The sequence below is a fragment of the Oncorhynchus masou genome, chromosome 31 (genome assembly GCF_036934945.1).
Source record: "Oncorhynchus masou masou isolate Uvic2021 chromosome 31, UVic_Omas_1.1, whole genome shotgun sequence".
In the NCBI taxonomy this organism is placed as follows: domain Eukaryota; kingdom Metazoa; phylum Chordata; class Actinopteri; order Salmoniformes; family Salmonidae; genus Oncorhynchus; species Oncorhynchus masou.
The window spans coordinates 35,376,120-35,399,387 of record NC_088242.1 but is presented as its reverse complement, the minus strand read 5'-3'; the positions used below and the strand labels follow the sequence as shown (position 1 = coordinate 35,399,387).

Sequence of the window (23,268 nt, the reverse complement as noted above, 5' to 3'; positions counted from 1 at the left end):
TCACACGAGTATGAACGACAGTTCTCTCCTTCGCGGTCAACGGTGACGTGACGCAATCTTCTTCTGTTTTATGCCTGCGGTAAACACACTTCACTGGTGCTTTACCGGCACCCTGTGGACTGGAGTTGAACAGAGAGGGCTGGAGGACTTTCGCTTTCTTATCACTGACAAAGGCTTTTTATGTTATTTCAACTCTCTAAAATGACTGCTGTGTAATTTTACTGCATTGAAAACAGCATATCATTTTTTACTGAAAAAAAATAGAAAAAGGCTGTGGTTTGACCACTTTTATTTTGAAGTACATGTGGTGAACCGGATTTGAATACCATCAGAGAGGTCAGAGAAAACGCACGTGTGGGAAAGTAGGAGTGTGGACCCGAGGTACAGTAATAACTAACTCTACAATAATAATGTTTTATATCTATCGTATGTTGTGTTTTTAAATCTACAGAAGAATGACCCTAGTAATGTAGTAGCGCATAGCTTCGGGTGTTAAAGCTGGACGTTTATGAACTATGGGCTAGCAGCCGGCAAAAAAAATGCTAGCTAACAGTTAGCTAACGTTAACTAACTAGTACTAGAAATATGCAGTACAATGTCAAAGGTAACGTTATAATGATTGCCTCTCCCAACAGATCTTGAGAACCTGACACAATGACATCTTTAGCCCACCAGTTGAAACGCCTGGCCTTGCCACAAAATGACCCCAATCTGCTCACTCGTCGGGAGGTTGCATCCCTACTGTTTGACCCTAAAGATGCCTCCAGAATGGATAGAAGCACCTTCTTTGCACTTGGTACGTTTGACATGGGTCTTCCTGGTGACAGTCTTGACTTCACTGTTGCAGCTTGTTGTCTTCTAAATGACTACTGTTTAAACTTCTCAGCTGCTCTTCCTGACCATCTCTTTTCTGTTGCAATTTAGGATGCACAGGGCTCGAGGAACTCATGGGCATCGAGCCTGCATTCAGTGAGTTCCAGGAGACACTCTTCAGCCAAGCCTCAGTGGGCATGGAGCGCAGTGTCCAGTCCAAGGAGGTCAACAAGAAACTGGACGCAGGCATCTCCCTGTTTCTTACACGCCTGTCCCCATACTTTCTACTCAAGCCTGCCCAGAAGTGCATTGAGTGGCTTGTACACAGGTGCCCCCCTCCCCCCATTTTTCTATCTATAGGATATCCTTTCAATCAAGTGTTATGTTTACATTTGCAGGAAAATGTCTAAGCTGCTGTTTTCATTGCCTCACTGTTTGTAGCCTATTCATATTGAATTTGTTTTATTGACATTGTGTTAATATTGGTTGTTATTCTCTTTCATCCCTGCAGGTTCCACATCCACCTGTATAATGTTGACACACTGCTTGCCTGTGCCTTGCCCTATCACGAGACTAAAGTGTTTGTCAGAGTCATTCAGCTCTTTAAGTTAAAGGACCCCACTAACCGATGGAATTGGCTTGAGGGGCTACAGGTAATTGCTATAGAAGCTAGCTAGGATTTATGAGCATAACAACTATTGGAAGTTGATAGATTTTGTTGTTACTTTTCATTATAATCAGCATGTAATCAATGTGTTGATTTCTTCACAGACACCAGGAGTTCCTTTGGCCAGAGGAACCCTAATCACTCACTGTTACAAAGACTTGGGCTTCATGGATTTCATCTGCACCCTGGTCACGAAGTCAATCAAGGTAAACCCAATACACTGCCTTATACCTCAATATAGATTGTATGTATGCTCAGGTATCAAGCACAGTGCCTCATCTTGACCTGTTTTTGTTGGACTTCTTTCTTTGCAGGGATATTCAGGACATTCTGGCAACTGTGCCCAGCTTCGAGTGATTTTCTCTTTTTATGCCTCCACTATTGTACCGGCTTTGGATGCTGTGGAGAAAGTGTCTGACACAATCATATCCAAGCTGCTGCCTTATGTTCAGAAGGTTAGATACTGCATTTAAGCTTCATAAGAAACCATTCTATTTTGAGGCGTTGATACAGAAACTTTTTTTTTTTATTGAAGTTTAGGAATAAACCATGAGGACACTGTTCAGCTCATGCTGACCATTTCCTTTGTATCTCCAGGGTTTGAAGTCCTCTTTGACAGACTACAAGGCTGCCACCTACATGATAGTGTGCCAGCTGGCTGTGAAAGTGGTGATGGAGGCCCAGCTGGTGGACATCCTGGCCCTGCAGATCAGCAAGTCACTGTGCAAGGAGCCTGTGCTGCCCAAAGAGGGCCTGGGCTGCCTCATCGTCCTCCTGCAGAACCAGAAGGAGGGCACTGTCGGCCCAAAGTGAGTGAAGAAGTGGAATAGGAAGAATTATACTTTTTGAAACTATTTCATCACTTTGAGTGTGTGTCATTTTAGAGCATCATAGGATTGTTTGGTGTTTCTTAATTGGCATTCTCTGTGTTTTATTTAAAAATGGTCCTTTAGATCCTTTGGCCAGCTGTGTGCTGTGACTTCCTTGGTCCCCTCCCTCCAGGCAATGGCTGCAGTTCATGACATCAGTCCCTTATTACGCTACCTGCTGCCTCACCTGGTTCATGCTGTTGTCACCACCGACACTGGTGAGTAGCAGTGTATACCTGCACCTGACTCTTTGCTTTTTAACCTGGATGCATATGTATATTGCCATTGAATCCCTTTAATATGAAAGATAAAAGTGTTGTCTTTTGTTTGATAGATGAGATGGAGACTGAGGAGCCCTCAGAGAGCACCCGCCATGGGAACCTGTTTGAGTCTGTCCTTCAAGGCCTTCCACTGTCTGGTGGTCTTGATAACACAGTAGCAAAGATGCTACTTGAGGAATACCTCTCCCAGAGTCGGCTCTCTGCTGAGGGTGTCACTTCCCTCAACCAGCGCTTGCTGCCATTAGTCCGACTGTTTGAGTCAAAGTAAGTTGGGCCTTTTGGCATTCATTGGGTGCTTCTTACATCACTGTTGCAATTGCTTCCCTTTCAATTGGTAGTAGCCAAACTGAAGTTATTCTCTCAGCTGCTGAACCACAGTACCCACACTTGTGTCCTCGTTCCTACCCACTCCATTGTGTGTATATTCATTACACTGACATGTCTGTTGTTGCAGGCACCCAGGTGCTCTGTACATGGTCCTGGAGGGCCATGTGGGTGACCTCTCTAGCGCAGAGGACAAGAACCTCTTCCACCAATTCATCTCCCTGTCCATGAGCAGCGGCAAGTACCAGGTAAGCAGCAGCGCCCTGGCTGAGAAGGTTCCGGGTGAAGGCTGCACTTAGGCCGAGATCTAAGGAGATCAGCTCGACCTCCTCAAAGCCATTCTGTGTCCTTTTGTTTTCTTACTCTCCGCTGTCTTTTGCGCTACAGATCCTCGGGGACTCTGACACCTCCCTCGTGTTGAGCCTAAAGCACCCGCTCCCCTCTGTGAGGCACATGGCTGTGGAACACCTGATGGGCATTGTTACCTCAGGACAGGGGGGTTTTGACCAGGCCTTCCTGAAGGAGGCTCTGCTGGAGCGTATGAAGGATGACGTCCCAGAGGTGGTGGCTGCAACCTTGAAGGCCCTGGAGGTAACTGGCTGGAACATGAGACTTTCAAGCACATTCATATTGGAATCTACTAGTGATTGAACCTAACTTATCATATTTCCCTCCACAGCTCTACGTTGATCACCTGGATCCAGAGGACACTGTGTCATGTCTCCTCTCATTGCTACAACGTGTCGACCTCTCAAATGCTGGAAACTGGTTAATGCTGTTTTCAGTTCTTTCAAATGCACTTAAATTCCCCAAATAACTCCAAATCCGTAGTGTGATATTGAATGGCTTGTGCTTCCTCATAGGTGTCCAGTGTTGAAGGAGGCAGTGAGGGTTCTGGATGAACCCAGACTGCTTGAAGGGAACTCTGACCTTAAGACTTGTGTCGTCTGGGGTCTTTTGCCCTTTCTTGTGGTCACCTCGGCCCTGCCCGACTCCCCAGACCTCCAGCTGGCCACCTGTGTGGCCCAGTCCACCATCATATCCCAGCACAACCTCACTCAGGGATGGGCCCATGGTAAATGCATTAGAAAATGGTTTCACAATAAATGTATTTTTTTTTTTTGTCTCTGAGAACACTTGTAAACACTTTACTGAGAATGCTATGGAGGGTACTTTGGTAAATAGAGAGATCATATATACCCGTATACTCTAGCTTGACCCCACTAATCTAAATAAAAATTCAGATTGTTAGGATTGTCTACTTCCAGAGAATAAGAAGGTATATGTACTATGCAGTGCCGGCCAAATATATTGGCGCCCTTGCACATTTTTCTTAAATTAATTCCCTATTTCTCCTTAAATAAGGAACTTAAGTTATCAATTTTTATTTAGAAAATAAAGATGCATGGTCAAAATTATTGCCATCCCTGAGCTAGTACTTTGTTGCACAGCCATTGGCCAAGATAACTGCTAACAAATGCTTCTTGAAGTCATCAATTGAGTTTGCTGCACTTTTCTACTGGACAATTTGGCCCACTCTACAGCAGCAAACTGCCCTTATTGTTCAATGTTTGAGGGTTTCCCTCCACCAACTGCTGTTTTCAGCACTTGCCACAGGGTATGGATGTGATTCAGATCTGGACTCTTTGTTGGCCATTCCAGAACAGCCCAGAGTTTCTTCTTGAACCATTCCAAGGTTCTTTTGATGTGTGTTTAGGGTTGTTCTGCTGGAAGATCCATAGCCTTCCAACAGATATACAGTTTTTGAACATTATGTTCAACATTGCAATACAAAACACCTTATTAATATTTTGATTTCATGATGTCTTGCACACATTTGAGGCCCCCAGTACTAGAGGCAGCCCTGCAGAATTTTTGAATCTTCCCTATGTTTGAGTGTAGGAAAGGTGTTTGAATGCTTATTTTGGTTGCCAGTAAACAAAGGAAGAACCCACTGCTGAAGGAGACACGAGGAAGCCTTATTGAAGTTCTTAAAAAAAAAAACACATAAACAAGCTTAAGTCCTGGTGGAAATGTTCTGTGAACCAATGAAACAAAGTTAGAGCTCTTTGGCAATACATATCAGCTGATCTCCATTGAAGGTTGTGGGTCTTCCAGCAGGACGATGACCTCAAACGCGCATCAACCAGTACTCAGGAATGTTTCAAGAAGAACTGCTGGACTGTTCTAGTGGCCAGCAAAGAGTCCAGATCTGAATCACATCAAAAAACCTATGGCGAGGGCTAAAAACTTATTTTAGAAGAAATGATTTAAGAAAAGTGGGAGGGTGCCAATATATTGGTCCGGCACTGTAACTACTTCCTATCTCTCCCCTCTGCTCTACAGCGCTCAAGGCCGTGTTGGAGAGGAGTTCTCAGCCGGACTTCATTGGGTTGGCCAACCAGCATCTCATCTCAACACTGACCAAGAACCTGTCTAACATGGACCCCTTCTCCAAACGCAATGCTGTGAGTGAATTAGTGATCATTTGGTGGCCTTTCTAAGTCAAGTTCAATTGAATTCCGAGTGCAATGGAAACAAAACGGTGTTCCTTTCCTTACACTGATCTAGTGATTTTTAGAGATCTTTGCTAACTAGGTTAGGCACCAGGAATTTAGATGAACTTGTTGTGTTCAATTTGAAAGGGTCCCGAGTAAAACAACTCACCCTTCACCTAATTTGCATGTCTGCTAGCTGGAGAAGCTGGCTGGGCTGGTAGCAGTCCAGCGGGGCAGCCTGAGGGAGAGGGCAGCGTTCTTGGTGCTGAGCCAGACCTTACTGCAAGGCCTGGGGGACATGAGTGAGACCCAGCACCTCCACACAGCCCAGAGTGTCTACTCCCTGCTGGAGCCTGCAATACTGGAACTCGCCCAGAAAGATATGCCTACGGTGAGAGGGAGTGGCAGTTTGTACAACTACATAAATGACAGATGTCTCTTGTGATATTCACTTTCCGTCTTTGTATTTATAAAGAAAAACGTATCCTGCGATTCCTTATCCCGCTCTATGCTTTTCTGGACCGTTGAAGTCCGTATGAAATGGTTTACCTTATTTTCTTCTGTTGTCTTGCCAGCAGCAGGAGGGTGTGTCTCTCTCCTTCTCTGTGGGGCTGGCAGAGTACCTGCAGAGGCTCAGGGCAGGGCAGAGCATGGATACAGAGTATGCGGTGCTGCTGGTGTCACTGCTCAGAGGGCTCATATCCAACCTGAAGTGCCATGACACTTCCTTCAAAGGTAAGTCGATCAAATCCAATTTTTTTTTATTTGTCACATGCGCCGAGTACAACAGGTTTAGACCTCTCCGTGAAATGCTTACTTACAAGCCCTGAACCAACAATGTAGTTAAGAAGATATTTACTAAATAAACAAAAGTAAATCAAATAAAAAAGTAACACAATAAAATAACGAGGCTAAATACAAGGGGTCCCGGTACTGTCAATGTGTGGGGATACAGGTTAGTTGAGGTAATATGTACATGTAGGTAGGTGTAAAGTGACGATGCATAGATAATAAACAGCGAGTAGCAGCAGTGTGAAAACAAAATATATATTTTAAAGCAATTAAAATATTGTTTTTCATTATGTTTATGACTCTGCTATCACCAATTCTTTTAGTCACTTTGTCACACACTGAGTTAAAGGGAAAGAGACTGATGGACTGTTTGCTTCCTGTCTGTGTTGCCTGTCAGGTGAGACATGGTGGAACCCAGAGAAGCTGGACACCAACACTTGCTGCTACCTCCGGTTGCTGTGTCGCCTGTTTGACGTCCTCATCACAGGGGCAGGCCAGGGGCACATGGCAGCCAGCTTCAAGGCCCTGATGAAGCTGCTCTTTCAGGTACTGAATCTTGATATGTTTCACAATGGATTTCAGTGCACAGACCGACGCTTCAACTCCACTCATTGGAGCATCGCTTCAATAGAGGGAAAGTCCAGAATTCCTCTAAGGAGGCTACAATTGAACAATGATTTAATCATTAAAATGTAAGGTCGTGTTTTTGTGGAAGTATGTAAGAGAAAGAAATATCTTGTTTTACTGTCAACTGCCTCACTCTGTCCACATTATTCTATTCCTCAACCCCCTCCATTTGTCCCAGGTCCACCTGAGTGATCCCCTGGAGCTCTTCAAGTTCCTGAGTCTGGTGTGGGGTTACGGCAGTAACCTAGGAGACCAGCTGGACTGTAAGGTCAATGCCATTTTGCAAACCCAGGCCCTCTATGTGGGCAGGGCCATCCTCAGCACCCAGCCAGGGAAGACCCTCACACTGCTGGCATCAGGCTCATCACCAGGTAGCCTGGAGAATTGTATTTGATGTATAGAGTTTGACGTAGTCTGAAAATTACCATCAGTTGTGTATTAAAGCTTATTGCCTGCTCTTTATATGACCGTGTAATAAAAACCCACGTCTCAACAATCACGCCCTGGTAGGACTATGGAGAAGGTATTAGTGGAGTTACGAGCAGATGGATTGAGTAGTGATGGTATAACAAAGTTCTAAATATGGTTTTCCCTCTATAGTTGTACTGTCCCTGCTGGCCTGTCTGAGCTCCCCTGTCCGGGAGGTGAGGAGGGCAGCCACAGCCACCCTCCAGACACTAGCCCAGGTGGATAGCTCTCCCTTCCACCCCATCATAGACAGGCTGCTGAAGACCACCGAGGAGCTCACCACTGGCCCAACTCACCTCAGCCAGGTGAGAGGCGTGCACACACGTACCTCATTTGTATCCTCAATGAAACGTTGCGTATCAAATATAAATAAAACACACTTGCGCACATTTATTACATGTTAAATTGACAGTAAATGTTATTCTACACACACTATCCAAATGTGTTTTTCTCTAGGCCCTGGGGAAGCTCTATGAGGAGGCTGTAACAGGGACAGGGAAAGGCAAGGCCCGGGACAAGAAGCTGCTGGTGGGGTTGGAGGAGCTGCTGCTGGGTGTCCAGGTGGCCAACTGCCCTGCCTACACTGCCAAGACCATTCTGAGGGCTCTGGGAGAGGTCAATGGAGAGGTGAGTGGACAGGGAATGACAACAGAAATATAAGAAGGCCTTGATGGAATGTGAAACCTCTTATCTGGGCATCGGATTTTTTTGTAAAGCCATGTTTTATATCCCTGTCTTCTTTTCTTCTCCTCTTAGTCTGTGTTGTCTGTCCTAATGCCTGTCCTGGAGCGCCTGCTGGAGCAGAGCGGGCCAGAGAACCCCACTGTCCTAAAGGACGAGGCCCTGCTCATGCAGCTGGTCCTAGGGAAGTACAATGAGCAGGCAGCCCCCCTCGTGGTGAAGGACCAGGACTGCCTGGAGCTCTTCATCAAGGCCCTAGGCACGGTGTCTAAACCCTACCCTGATATCCCCTGCTTTCAGATCATCGCCCTGGAACAGGTACGCTACTGTAGCAGCATGGCTCTCCCTGACTGAAATCCATATGACCATACTCTGGGATGATGCCAAGGCTGTATGCTACTCATTTCTGTGCCGTCAAAATACCCGCCTATTGCCTGGGTCATGTTCAGTGGGCACAAAAAAATGTAGACGTTTTGAAACGTCTACAATGACAACCCTCATTTTTCATCTACCTTTTCAAAATGTTTTCTCCCGTTTGCTCCTACTGAACATGACCCTGTTGTTCATTCTCAGATCACCAAGGCGTTCTACTCAGCCCTCGGAGATGAGAAGGTCCAGCAGAGGCTCCTGGGGGTGATGTTTGACTTGCTGGTGGAGAGCAGGAGTCCTGTCTGTGCCCAGACCATCAGCAGTGTCTTCAAAGGGGTGAGGAGGAACCTCTGCATACTGTATCTACAGGGAAGCCATCATTCACTACCACCACACAAGATGCTAATGCTATCCTCTCACTAGATTGCTGTGGACGGCGAGCTGGTAGCTAACGAGCTAGCCCCAGCAGAGAAGCCCAAAGTCACCGTGTCAGTACAGCAGACCCGCAGGAGCAAGATGCTGCAGAGGTGAGTAACATCTACTCTAACTGGCCTACATTTGATTACAATAAGCCTTAAAAAAGAGATTCAATCAACTTCATTGGTTAAAATGCAATTTGACTTGGAGCCACTATGATGGACATGACTTGAGCCACTGTGTTTCTGTGCTTTATATAGGAAGGCCCAGGACACTCCTCAGGCAGTGCCGAAAGAGGGCACTGTGTCCTGGCAGAGGGTGACTCTCATCCTGGAGCTGCTGCAGCACAAGAAGAAGCTGAAGAGGCCTCAGATGCTGGTGCCCGCTCTCTTCAGCCTGCTCTCCAGGTACAACCAGCTGCACACTTTCTGAGCCTCAGCCTGACCAAGGCCAACCATGTTCCCGCTTATCTACACCAGCGCACTATTTAGTATGCGCCGCAAAAACACTTTGTTCCTCTTTGGCCACTCAGATGTCTGGAGACGTCCACCGTGGAGCGAGGCAACCTAGAGTACACCAAGCAGCTTATCCTCGGCTGCCTGCTCAATGTCTGCCAGAAGCTCTCCCCTGACGGAGGACCCGTCAGCAAAGGTGAGAAGACTAAAAACTTTTTTTTTACATATATACAGTGGGGCAAAAAAGTATTTAGTCAGCCACCAAAAGTTCTCCCACTTAAAAAGATGAGAGAGGCCTGTAATGTTCATCATAGGTACACTTCAACTATGACAGACGAAATGAGGGAAAAAATTCCAGAAAATCACATTGTAGGATTTGTAATGAATTTATTTGCAAATTATGGTGGAAAATAAGTATTTGGTCACCTACAAACAAGAAAGATTTCTGGCTCTCACAGACCTGTAACTTCTTCTTTAAGAGGCTCCTCTGTCCTCCACTCGTTACCTGTATTAATGGAACCTGTTTGAACTTGTTATCAGTATAAAAGACACCTGTCCACAACCTCAAACAGTCACACTCCAAACTCCACTATGGCCAAGACCAAAGAGCTGTCAAAGGACACCAGAAACAAAATTGTAGACCTGCAAAACCTCAAATCCTGCAGTGCCAGACGTGTCCCCCTGCTTAAGCCAGTTCATGTCCAGGCCCGTCTGAAGTTTGCTAGAGAGCATTTGGATGATCCAGAAGAAGATTGGGAGAATGTCATATGGTCAGATGAAACCAAAATAGAGTTTTTTGGTTAAAACTCAACTCGTCGTGTTTGGAGAATAAAGAATGCTGAGTTGCATCCAAAGAACATCATACCTACTGTGAAGCAGTAGGAGCTGTGAGGGGAACGGCACCGCAGTACCTCCAGGCTCTGATCAGGCCCTACACCCAAGCAAGGGCACTGCGTTCATCCACCTCTGGCCTGCTCGCCTCCCTACCATTGAGGAAGTACAGTTCCCGCTCAGCCCAGTCAAAACTGTTCGCTGCTCTGGCCCCCCAATGGTGGAACAAACTCCCTCACGACGCCAGGACAGCGGAGTCAATCACCACCTTCCGGAGACACCTGAAACCCCACCTCTTCAAGGAATACCTAGGATAGGATAAGTAATCCTTCTCACCACCCCCCCTTAATGATTTAGATGCACTATTGTAAAGTGGCTGTTCCACTGGATGTCAGAAGGTGAATTCACCAATTTGTAAGTCGCTCTGGATAAGAGCGTCTGCTAAATGACTTAAATGTAATGTAAATGTAAGCATGGGGGTGGAAACATCATGCTTTGGGGCTGTTTTTCTGCAAAGGGACCAGGACGACTGATCCGTGTAAAGCAAAGAATGAATGGGGCCATGTATCGTGAGATTTTTGAGTGAAAACCTCCTATCAGCAAGGGCATTGAAGATGAAACGTGGCTGGGTCTTTCAGCATGAAATGATCCCAAACACACCGCACGGGCAACGAAGGAGTGGCTTCGTAAGAAGCATTTTAAGGTCCTGGAGTGGCCAAGCTAGTCTCCAGATCTCAACCCCATAGAAAATCTTTGGAGGGAGTTGAAAGTCCGTGTTCCCCAGCAACAGCCCCAAAACATCACTGCTCTAGAGGAGGTCTGCATGGAGGAATGGGCCAAAATACCAGCAACAGTGTGTGAAGACTTACAGAAAACTTTGACCTCTGTCATTGCCAACAAAGGGTATATAACAAAGTATTAAGATAAACTTTTGTTATTGACCAAATACTTATTTTCCACCATGATTTGCAAATAAATTAATTAAAAATCATACAATGTGATTTTCTGGGGGGGGGGGGTTCTCATTTTGTCTGTCATAGTTGAAGTGTACCTATGAAAATTACAGGCCTCTCATCTTTTTAAGTGGGTGAACTTGCGCAATTGGTGGCTGACTAACTACTTCTTTCCCCCACTGTGTGTGTGTGTGTGTGTGTGTGTGTGTGTGTGTGTGTGTGTGTGTATGTGTGTGTGTGTGTGTGTGTGTATATATATTATATATATTATTATTTTTTAAATGCTTTTCTAAAATGTGTGTGTGACTGACTGTTTGTCTTCCACGCTCAGATGTGCTGGATGAGGACAAGTTCAACGTGGAGGTTGTGGTGCAGTGTGTGAGGATGTCCGACATGCCCCAGACCCACCATCATGCACTGCTCCTTTTGGGAAGCGTGGCTGGTATCTTCCCTGTGAGTGCTGTACACAGTGATCTCTCAGCCATCTCAAAAGCATTCTCTCGTCCGTCACACAACCATTTCTCATCCGTCACACAACCATTTCTCAGCCATCACGGAATTAACCTCTCGAAGTACCATCTCGCAACCATCACAGAGCCATCTGTAAACCATCAGAAACTGTTTCCAATCTAAAGTGTGTTTCCAATTACCTTTGACCCCCCCTTTCTATTCATTCCCAGGAAAAAGTCCTACACAACATCATGCCCATCTTCACCTTCATGGGAGCCAACATCATGCGTCTGGACGACACCTACAGCTTTCAGGTCATCAACAAGACCGTCCGGACGGTCATCCCTGCCCTCATCAAGGTGAGTCAACCAACAAGCGGTCAGTGATGTAGGACAGCTTTGGCCTGGCCATTGTCTCACTTCCACTCATCTAATATGCTACAAATGTGAATAATTCATCATGTGTTGTCTCGGTTGGCATTACATGAACACTGGAGATGTGGGTGGTAAAATGCCAATCAAAAACAAATGTTCATCAAAAACAAATGTCTTGTGCATTCTCGTAAACCCCCTAGTTGCTAATGTTAGCTTCTGGGACAAGGAAGGATGCTAGATCAAACTAGAGATCCAAAGCTGAGGGCCGCGTGTCAGTGGCTCTCGGTTATTTCAGCTCTAGGACATTCATCACAAGGGCTATGACGTCAATTGTTGTTGGTTGTCTCTTTTTAAAGGATGTTTAAGCATTGTGTGAGCAACCTGCACACTAGTTTGGCATGGTTGCTGAGTTTCTCTCTACTTCCCACTTTTCAGAAAAACACATGTCTGTTTTGCTTGTTTCTAGGCCAATGAGAGTGGCGACGGCGAGTCAACCGCTCACATGGAGGCGGTGGTGACACGCATCGTGCACGTATTCGCCGACGCACTGCCCCACGTGCCCGAACACCGCCGTCTGCCCATCCTGTCCCAGCTGATGACCACCCTGGGGCCCGCCCGCTTCCTCTGGGTCCTACTGCTGCTCATGTTCAAGCAGCACGCTACCCAGACCAACGCCACAGATAAGGTAGGCCGTGCAAAAAACGCTTGACTGAAATATCAACACAATGGAATATACTACTTAATAAGGTGTGCACGTGTGTTTTTAGGTGTGTCTATGGCCTCTGACAAGTGTCTTTGGAATTTGCTCTAGGATTTATGCGCAAAATCTTCAGGAAATGCTTTAAGCCTCCATGTTTGTCCGTCTCTTCTCAGGATGCTGCGTTGGAGAGGGACGTGGAGTTCTGGATCTCAGTGTGCTGTGAGTTTGAGGTGGAGGAACAGCTCGTCTCTCTCATAAAAATCCTGAAGTATCTCATGGCTCTGCCGCAGGACAAAGAGGACGGTGAGAAACTCAACAAACCTGCAATGCATTTGGTCTGTTGTGAAGGCTGGGAGTCCTGTGTGGGTTTATATAACAAAGCTAACATCAAGACAGATACTCTTTAGGGACCAATTTAAATTTTTTTACACCGTACTCCATTTTTGTTTTGTGCAGGACCTGTGAAGAGGCCAACACGTGGCAAGGGAGCCGAGAAGGAGAAGGCAGAGGAGCTGATCTTCAACATGGAGGCCCACAGCAGCAAAGAGCTGCGCCACTTCAAGTTCCTCTCGGTCTCCTTCATGGCCCAACTCTTGGCCGCCGGCAGCTTTGTGGGAATGGTAATACAACTGTAGCCTGGTTCCCAGATCTGTTTGTGCTCTCTTGCCAATACTATTAGCAAGACAGTTGACACCATTGACAAGACAGCAAAACCAGATCTGGGAAAATGCTATGAAACTCAAGTTTTAACGTCTGTCATGTATCAGTGTATTTTGTTAAACGTGTGTGTGTCTCTTCCAGATTGCGGCGTGCGGTGACATCGTGGAGGATTCTCTGCAGAAGCTACAGCAAAGGTGAGGCTTACTTAGACTAACCAAACATGTGGAGCAAGGAATTGGTGATTTAAAAAATGTTAAAAAAAAACAATTCAATGGTGATTTCAATTTGTTTGACTGTAAGATAAAAAGCAGATCTTAGAATGTTATAAATGATCCCTGTATCACAATGTTGTTCTGATGTCCTTTTAAGTCTTCTGGAGGAGATCCTTTGCTACATCCACACTGTGGCTCGCTGTGTGGAGGAGAACACTGACAAACCAACTGGCAAGTTCTGGAGAGCTCTGCTCAACAAGGCCTACGATGTCCTGGACAAAGTAAGTCTGCCACAGAGACGGAAAGACGTGTGCTCTTCTCAATCATAGAAAATAAAGGCAAACCAAGGTTGTTACAATATTTAGAAAAAAAACAGCCAGGTTGGCATTGTGAGATCCTATGTTTCTTTTTTATGTGTTTTAAATTGCCAGGTGAACGCCCTGTTGCCCACGGCTACGTTCATCACGGTGATGCGAGGCCTAATGGGTAACCAACTGCCATCTGTGAGGCGGAAGGCAATGGAGCTGCTCAACAACAAGCTGCAGCAGAAAACCCAGTGGCAGGAGGAGCAGGTTAGTACACAGACTGGGGATAATCTGTGTGTATGTTTTGAGTAGTTGGGGGTAGTCCTGACCTTTGACCTCTCACCCCAGGTGACAGTGCTTCTGGACCTGAAAGGCGACCTGCTGGCCATTGTGGGACGTGGTCATGGCAAAGTCATGGAGGAGGAGCAGGCCATCAACAGGCAGACAGCCCTCTACAGCCTCAAGCTGCTGTGTCGCAGTTTTGGCTCGGATCATAAGGAGGCGTTTGTACCGGTGCTGAACCAGGCCGTGGAGATTGTGGTGTCACCGGAGGAGGAGAAGAACGTGATGGGCAGTGCCCTACTGTGTATCGCCGAGGTGGCCAGCACTCTGAAGGCCCTCGCCATCCCACAGCTGCCCAGGTAGACAGTCTACGCTTCTGTGTTCACAGTAGATACAGGCAGTGTAGGTCACAGACCAGTGCATTTGTTAAATCAATTACTCATATTTTTATATTTTCCTATAAACACTTTTATAGTACACAAATATTTACAAATAATATACCCTAGGTAAACTGTCACTAATGTGGTGTCAGAAGTTTGACTCAAGTCCCCTCATGTTGTCAGGCTGATGCCGGCGGTGCTGCAGTCTCTAACCGAGAGAAAAGAGGTGTTGTCTAATGAGATCTACATGTTGAGTGCTGTCACAGCCCTGCAACGCGTCACTGAGACCCTGCCTCACTTCATCAGTCCCTACCTGCAGGACACACTGCTTCAGGTAACGTCTACTATTTCATACACAAACCATCTGGTTTCTATCATAATAAACGTGTAGTAAACATATACATCGAATGGGACCTGTCATACTGAAATGATGTAACGGTGTAATGTGTCCCCCAGGTGGCTCGACTGACGCGGGTGGCAGAGAAGGCCACCGCCGCCCCACAGCTGGCCGTGCGACTGGCCTCCCTCAGGACCACTGTGGCCACCAAGGTGCCCCCCAGGGTCCTGCTGCCCACACTCACCAAGTGCTACAGCAAGATGGTGAACTCCAAACAGGTAGGTGGTGAATTACCTAGAATGGCCTGTGATATGTATGGATGGAGGAAATTAATTATGTTCACCTTGTGTGGTCATGTATTGAGTGTTTCTCCTTTCATTTTCACAGAGCCAGCTGGGTCCCCTGATGAGCATCTTGAAGGAGCACATTGGTCACATGGAGAAGGATCAGCTGACCTCCCACCAATCAGAGCTTACGTACTTCTTCCTAATTGCGCTGGACTTCCGGGCCCAACACTGCCAAGTACGTCTGTCTCTGTTGAACTCATAAAGGTTTGAATGGCACTCGCTAAATTCTTTGTTTTTTTTCTGCCATAGTTAAGACTGTCGTGTTTGTTTTACAGGGTGATCTGGAGAAGACCAAGGAGATTGAGGGCTATGTGATCGACTGTCTCCTCGCCATGGTTATGAAGCTATCTGAAGTCTCCTTCAGGCCCCTGTTCTTCAAAGTAAGCATCATTACTTGAGAATCTACGATGTCCTACTTCAGATGTTTTGTGTTTTCCTTTATTTTTTTTATTTTTTATTAGATGGTACCCTAATTCCCAAAGCACACTTATCTCCCAGTATTAGTCCAAATGTAATCACTTGAAGAGTCATGGTGCTTAACTGTGTTTATGCCCATGCAGCTCTTTGATTGGTGCAAGACTGAGAGCGTAGCCAAGGACCGCCTGCTGACCTTCTACCGCCTATCGGACAGCATCGCAGACAGGCTCAAGGGGCTCTTTGTCCTGTTTGCCGGTCACCTGGTCAAGCCCTTTTCTGACCTGCTCCGTCAGACCAACGTCACAAAGACAGGTGGGTCCTCTCGCTCTCTCTTATTTATTTGTATGTATGTGTGTATGTGTAATGTATGTGTGTAATGTATGTGTGTATGTGTAATGTTGTGTGTATGTGTAATGTGTGTGTATATGTGTATATATATATATATATATATATGTGTGTATGTGTAATATGTGTATGTGTAAGTGTAATATATATGTATGTATGTGTAATATATATATATGTATGTATGTGTAATATATGTATGTATGTGTAATATATGTATGTATGTGTAATATATGTATGTATGTGTAATATATGTATGTATGTGTAATATATATATGTATGTATGTATGTGTAATATATATATGTATGTATGTGTAATATATATATATATATATATATATATGTATATATGTATGTGTAATATATATATATGTATGTGTAATATATATATATGTATGTGTAATATATATATATGTATGTATGTATGTGTAATATATATATGTATGTATGTATGTGTAATATATATATGTATGTATGTATGTGTAATATATATGTATGTATGTATGTGTAATATATATATATGTATGTGTAATATATATATATGTATGTATGTATGTGTAATATATATATGTATGTATGTATGTGTAATATATATATGTATGTATGTATGTGTAATATATATATGTATGTATGTATGTGTAATATATATGTATATATATATGTATGTATGTGTAAAATATATATATATATATATATGTATGTGTAATATATATATATATATATATATATGTGTAATATATATATATATATATATATATATATATATATATATATATATATATATATATATATATATATATATATATATATATATATATATATATATAAAATCATAAAACACAGGACGAGATGTTAAAAACTGTCCATTGTGCCAATAGATGGAATGCACTCACGTGATGTTGACAGAGTTGCATGGGAGGTTTATTTCTTAGACTGGGTTAAGATGTCAATTTTGGGACACATCCTCAGTAGTGTGCCTTCGAATCAGTGGGTGTTTCGGCCTTTAATCACTAAACACCCTCATCAAAGGTGGCCAGCTAAAGGGTGATCAAGCCTTTGCTTGTGTCCCATGCCCAATTAAGATGTCCCACGGGACTATGCAAGGCAGGGGCGTCCTCTTCCCTGAGCAAGTTGGAGGGATCTGAATTGGGTTCTCGGGCAGGGGTGGGGGGTCATGAAGTTATAGCCCAGCAAGGGTCCTTCCGTTTGATCCAGATCCACTGGCTGCCTCTTTCAGCTGCTTGAGAAACTGCTCTGACGGTCTGCCGCAGAGCCTGTCCATGGATTCCAAGTTCTTTCAGCAACCTGATGGTGGAAGAAGCCACGAATCCTCTGCATCTCACTTCAACTGGCCAGACTTTTGCATTCCAGCCACGCTGAGTTGCGTCTGCTGCAAACTCTGTGTAATAAACAGTTTCTTACGCTCGTAGGCCTCTTCAACAGAGTTTTCCCACGGGACCTTGAGCTCTGTGATGTACACAGCCTTTCGTGAAGGGGACGAGAGTACCATGTCTGGCCTAAGGTTGGTAGAAGCAATCTCGGGTGGAAAAATGAGTTGCTGGCCAATATCGACAAGCATCTTCCAGTCCCGGGCCATGGCTAGGTGTCCAGTTTCTGGCTTTGTAGGAGGATGCTTGGGCCTTTTCTGTCCCTCCCGGATGAATGTTGTTGTTTTGACGGGATTGCTTGTTTTTGGAGATTATGAATTGGTTGCACTCCTCTTGGTCTCAAGTGCTGCAGCCAGGCTCTTGAGGACCTGATTGTGCCTCCAGGTGTAGCGGCCTTGTGAGAGGCTGGTCTTGCAACCTGTCATTATATGCCTGAGAGTCGCTGGGGCTGGGCAGAGGGGGCAGGACGAGTCCTCGCCATACCATTGATGTAGGTTTTTTGGTGATGGAAGCACATCATAAACAGATCTTATGATGAAGCTGACGTTGCTTGCCTCCATTTGCCAAAGCGCACTCCAGTTGATCTTTCTCCCCTCCAGGCCTTCCCACCGCATCCATTGCCCTTGTTTAGCAAGAGAGACAGCCTTTGCACTTCTTGCAGTCTCCTCCTGTCTGTGCACCTCCTCGACCACCAGCTTCCTGCGTTCAGATGTTGTTGCCTTATGGAACGTTGGTTTGCTTGCTACCAGGCCAAAGCCTCCTCATCCATGCTGGATATTCCCCACAGTGTCTTGGTGTCTCAGGGCTGATGTTGCTTGCTACACAGCCTTGGATTTTGTCCATTTCCATCCAGTTTGTAGGGGAGGTGCAGCCTTGCTAATGGTCGGGTCTTTGGAGTCCTTCAATGTCATCTGAAGTCTTTAGAGCACTTGTACTCCTCCGTTGGACTTGTAAGAGGTAGTTCAAGGACCCCTTTGCCATAGAGGCTGATGTTACTCAGGCATCGTGGGACACCCAGCCATTTCTTCATGTATGAGGTAATGGTTCGCTCCGTCTTCTCCACTGTTGTTATTGGGACCTCATAGAGGGTGAGTGGTCACATTACCCAGGGGAGAAGTCCAAACTGTAGGCACCAAACCTTGAGCTTCCCATGCAGTAGAGTCTTGTTGATGTTCTCAAGACCGTCGGCGATGTCCTGCCTTACTTGCTGCACTTGATCTTTATCCCGGAGGCTTTCGTTGTACCATCTACCCAGGCTCTTGACGGTTTGCTCAGACACCGTTGGTATCTGGTCATCTCCAATGCAGAACCTCACATCTTTAAGCTGTCCCTTGACTATGGAGATGCTTCGAGATTTGCTTGGCTTGATTTTCATCCTGGCCCACTTAACGTTATCCTGCAGTTTTGCAAGTAGCCGCCTGGTGCATGCTGCAGGGGTGGTCAGTGTAGTCATGTCATCCATGTATGCTGGGATAGGTCTGAGACAGAGCCCTTCCTTAGTTCTCTCACCGCCGACTACCCATCTCGATGCCCTGATAATGACTTCCATGGCCATAGTGAAGGCCAGAGGTGAAATTGTACAGCCTGCCATTATGCCTACTTCCAAGCGCTGCCATGTTGTTGTGAAGTCAGGTGTTGTGAAACAAAATTGCAGGTCTTGGAAATAGGCCTTTACCAGTGTAGTGATGGGTTCTGGTATGTGGGAAATGTTGAAGGATTCTCAGAGGAGTTCATGGGGAACTGAGCCAAAGGCATTGGCCAGGTCGAGGAAGATGACAGTCTCTCTTGTCCTTCTTAGCTGTTTGGATCTGGTGCCAAATCATACTAGTATGTCCCAGGCAACCAGAGAAACCAGGAATGCCTGCTTTCTGTACAGATGTATCAATGTACTTGTTCCTTTCCAGTTAAGTGGACAGCCTCTGTGCTATTATACTGAAAAAGATCTTCCCTTCGACGTTGAGAAGGGAGATTGGTCGGAAATGACTGATGTCTGTCGCATCCTTCTCTTTCGGAATTAGCACACCACCAGCCCTTCGCCATGCTTTTGGTATTATTTCCTTCTGCCACACTATCCTCATGAGCCTCCAAAGAAAGCGTAGAACATCCGCTTGTATAGTACTCCATTAGGCCCAGGAGCCGAGGCCGCTCTTGCTCTTCGGACAACGTTCTCTACTTCCCTCCGTTTTGGAGGGTCAGTGTCCAGATTGAATTCTGGTGGTTGAATAGGTGGGATGTTATGTGGGATGATTATCTGCTCATGCCTTTCCTCATGAGCCTCCAAAGAAAGCGTAGAACATCCGCTTGTATAGTACTCCATTAGGCCCAGGAGCCGAGGCCGCTCTTGCTCTTCGGACAACGTTCTCTACTTCCCTCCGTTTTGGAGGGTCAGTGTCCAGATTGAATTCTGGTGGTTGAATAGGTGGGATGTTATGTGGGATGATTATCTGCTCATGCCTTTTCATGTCTGGTGTGGTCTTATGTCTTCCATTTCCTAATAATTGCTCCCACAGTTGATTTCTTCAAACCAAGCTGCTTACCTATAGCAGATTCAGTCTTCCCAGCCTGGTGCAGGTCTACAGTTTTGTTTCTGGTGTCCTTTGACAGCTCTTTGGTCTTGGCCATAGTGGAGTTTGGAGTGTGACTGTTTGAGGTTGTGGACAGGTGTCTTTTATACTGATAACAAGTTCAAACAGGTGCCATTAATGCAGATAACGAGTGGAGGGCAGAGGAGCCTCTTAAAGAAGAAGTTACAGGTCTGTGAGAGCCAGAAATCTTGCTTGTTTGTAGGTGACCAAATACTTATTTTCCACCATAATTTGCAAATAAATTCATTAAAAATCCTACAATGTGATTTTCTGGATTTTTTTTTCCTCATTTCGTCTGTCATAGTTGAAGTGTACCTATGATGACAATTACAGGCCTCTCATCTTTTTAAGTGGGAGAACTTGCACAATTGGTGGCTGACTAAATACTTTTTTGCCCCACTGTATATGTCATACTGTCTATGAATCTAAGATGAAGTGTCTGGATTAGTTTGGCTTTGCTGGACAACAAAGGTTGTATTTAATGGGGATTTCTGGTTCACTGCCCATTTCTGGTTCACTGTTGGTTTTGAGTCACGTGACTGATTAAGTATTTTGCTTATTTTTCCTCTTTTAATCCATTCCTCATTCAGATGAAGCATTCTTTGACACAGAGGACAACATTGAGAAGCGTTGCCTACTGCTGGAGTACATACTGGACTGCCTCCATAAGATCTGCCTGTACGACACGCAGCGCTTCGTCAGCAAGGAGAGAGCCGACTCCCTCATGAGCCCTCTGGTCGATCAGGTCAGCCTCACCCCTCTCTCACATCACTATAGCAAAGGATTCATCCACAAAAATGGTAAGCTTTACAACTGAGGGACTTCCTCATATGGATGCCGTACGCCTCTTCCTTATGCCCTATTCTATTCTTGTGGTCCCCTATAGCAGTGGTGTATAAATATCTGCCTGTTTGTGTGTAGTTGGAGAACACCCTGGGTGGAGAGGAGGTTTACCAGACCAGAGTCACCAAGCACCTGGTGCCGTGCGTGGGCCAGTTCTGCGTTGCCGTGGGTGACGACACTCTGTGGAAGACACTCAACTACCAGATCCTGCTGAAGACGCGACACAGCTCTTCCAAGGTGAGACGTCTGAGAAGTGCGAAGAAGTTGGATTGGTTTCCCAACCTAGTACCAACAGACATGTGATTCAAGTCATCATTAAGACCAAAGTTAGCTGGTGTGTTAGTGCTGGGTCAGCACAAAAACCCTGCCCATCTGCAGCTCTCCAGGACCACAAGTGATCATCCAGTGACTTAAATAAAGGCCTGTCGTTCTTCCCCCCCCCCCACCAGGTGCGTTTCTCTGCCCTGCTGATGCTGCTGGAACTGGCTTCTAAGCTGAGGGAGAACTACATGGTCCTGCTACCAGAGACCATTCCCTTCCTGGCTGAACTCATGGAGGGTAGGTTCACTGTCTCATCACTTTTCTTTTCTTTTTCTCCACACTTATCTCTTTCTGCAGCTATAATGGTTCTGCAATGTTAGCATATTTCATACATGTCTGTCAAACTGAGCAACAGGGCAAGAAGGACCTTGGTCAGGGAGATGACCAAGAACCCAAAGATTATTCTGACAGAACTACAGAGTTCCTTGGCTGAGATAAGAACTTGCCAGAAGGACAACGGTCTTACAGCACTTCACCAATCTGGGCTTTGTGGGAGAGTGGCCAGACTGAAGCCACTCTTAAGATAAAGGCACATGACGGTACCCCTTCAGTTTGCAAAACGGCACATGAAAGACCGAGCATAAGGCAGAAGATTCTGTGGTCTGATGAGACAAAAATGTTGCTCTTTGGCCTGAATGCAAAGCGCTATGTTTGGAGAAAACCAGGCACAGCTGATCATCCGTCTAACACCATCCCTACCGTGAAGCATGGTGTTGGCAGCATCATGCTGTGGGGATGCTTTTCATCAGCAGGGACTGGGAGACTGGTAAGGATGGAGGGGAACAATGAATGGAGCCAAATACAGGCAAATCTTTGAGAACCTGCTTCAGCGTGCAAACAACCATAGACTGGGGTGGCATAGATTTATGTTCCGACAGGACAATGACCCCAAGCATACAGCCAAAGCAATGCTGGAATAGCTTCAGAATAACAATGTGAAACTCCTTGTGGTCCAGCCAAAGCCCAGAAAATCAGTGGAAAGACTTGAAGATTGCTGTTCACTGCCACTCCCCATCTAATTTAACAGAACTTTTGAAAATGTGCAAGGGAGAAAATCCCCAAATCCCGATGTGCAAAGCTGATACAGACAGCCAAGATGACTCAAAGCTGTAATCGAGACCAAAGGTGCTTCTACAAGGTATCGGGTGTGTGAATACTTGGGCGGCAGGTAGCCTAGCGGTTACGAGTGTTGGGCCAGTAACCGACAAGCCGCTGGTTTGAATCCCCGAGCGGACAAGGTTGAAAATCTGTTGTTCTGCCCTTGAGCACAGCAGTTAACTCCCAACAACAACTGCTTTCTGGGTGCCGATGATGTGGGCGTCGATTAAGGCATTTCTCTTGAGAGGTTGGGTTAAATGCGGAACACACACACACACTAGGTGTATCCCCTTTCCCTAACTTATGTAAATGAGATTTCTGTATTTAATATTCAATTAATCTGCAAACATCACCTTGAGATGGGATTATTGTGTGTAGATGGATGAGAAACAATTCAACCATTTTTAATTCAGGCTGTAACACAACAAAAATGTGGAATAAATTAAGGGGTATGAATCTTTTCTGAAGGCACTGTAAATATCAACGTGTTTAGGGTAGTTGGCGAACTTGGTCGATGGCCACCATTTTGCGACTTCCCTGCTTACGTGTGTGTGTGTGTGTGTGTGTGTCTCCGTTACAGACGAATGCGAGGAGGTGGAGCATCAAGTACAGAAGGTGATCCACGAGATGGAGACCATCTTGGGAGAGCCTCTTCAGAGTTACTTCTAACTTGCGTCCCACTTCCACCCTCTTCGCCACCATATAAGGTCCCAGATCGACCCGTAGCCCACTTACGTCCCTCTATAAGAAGGTCTGAGCGTCAGCCCCTCTCCCCCAGCTTAGACATGAACTTTTTCCCAGAGCCATGCAACAATCAACATAAAGATGGGAGACACTGGAGGTTAACCTTTGTTTGCATGTACCGCTTGTCACTGGATACCTGGTACATATAGGATGGATCTCTAGCAGTAAGAGAAGAAATGATCAGCCCAAAATGTACCCTGAGGGAATTCAAAATGTATTAATTTTGTTAGGCTATTGCTGTTGTCTTTTCCCTTTTTGGGGGGAGGTGTTGTGAAAAACTTATGGGAACTTTTTAAGTCTTGGTTTTGTTACATTGTCATACAATGTAATATGTACATTTGAAATAATACATTTGTAAACTAATTCTTCATTGTAATACATTTGAATAAAGGCTTTTGAAAGCTTATCCAGCACTACTTACTGCTGAATATGAAGGAA

The 23,268-nt window shown here is 45.4% G+C and overlaps 1 protein-coding gene and 1 non-coding gene across 3 annotated transcripts; both read left to right on the top strand.

Moving 5' to 3' along the window:
• Positions 1-260: 260 nt before the first annotated feature.
• On the top strand, positions 261-23,268 carry heatr1 (HEAT repeat containing 1). 2 transcript variants are annotated; one of them, XM_064950857.1, is made up of 43 exons: positions 261-381; positions 636-796; positions 925-1,141; positions 1,325-1,466; positions 1,585-1,686; positions 1,795-1,935; positions 2,078-2,289; positions 2,434-2,567; positions 2,684-2,894; positions 3,085-3,202; positions 3,342-3,545; positions 3,634-3,722; positions 3,818-4,029; positions 5,301-5,422; positions 5,649-5,843; positions 6,031-6,187; positions 6,642-6,790; positions 7,050-7,242; positions 7,472-7,644; positions 7,796-7,966; positions 8,096-8,338; positions 8,594-8,725; positions 8,813-8,916; positions 9,067-9,213; positions 9,339-9,457; positions 11,377-11,498; positions 11,726-11,854; positions 12,336-12,554; positions 12,743-12,872; positions 13,026-13,189; positions 13,371-13,423; positions 13,599-13,722; positions 13,873-14,013; positions 14,095-14,387; positions 14,592-14,742; positions 14,865-15,023; positions 15,133-15,267; positions 15,368-15,472; positions 15,653-15,821; positions 20,415-20,569; positions 20,746-20,904; positions 21,117-21,225; positions 22,667-23,268. In XM_064950857.1, exons 2-43 carry the CDS (start codon positions 655-657, stop codon positions 22,753-22,755), a joined length of 6,435 nt encoding a protein of 2,144 aa, XP_064806929.1. In that variant the 5' UTR covers positions 261-381; positions 636-654; the 3' UTR covers positions 22,756-23,268. The 2 variants fall into 2 exon arrangements, with proteins under 2 accessions (XP_064806929.1, XP_064806928.1); XM_064950856.1 differs by having other exon boundaries at positions 6,028-6,187.
• LOC135525392 (small nucleolar RNA SNORA14) lies at positions 12,047-12,177 on the top strand. The gene has a single exon (XR_010453160.1). It is a non-coding gene; the product is annotated as a small nucleolar RNA SNORA14 (small nucleolar RNA).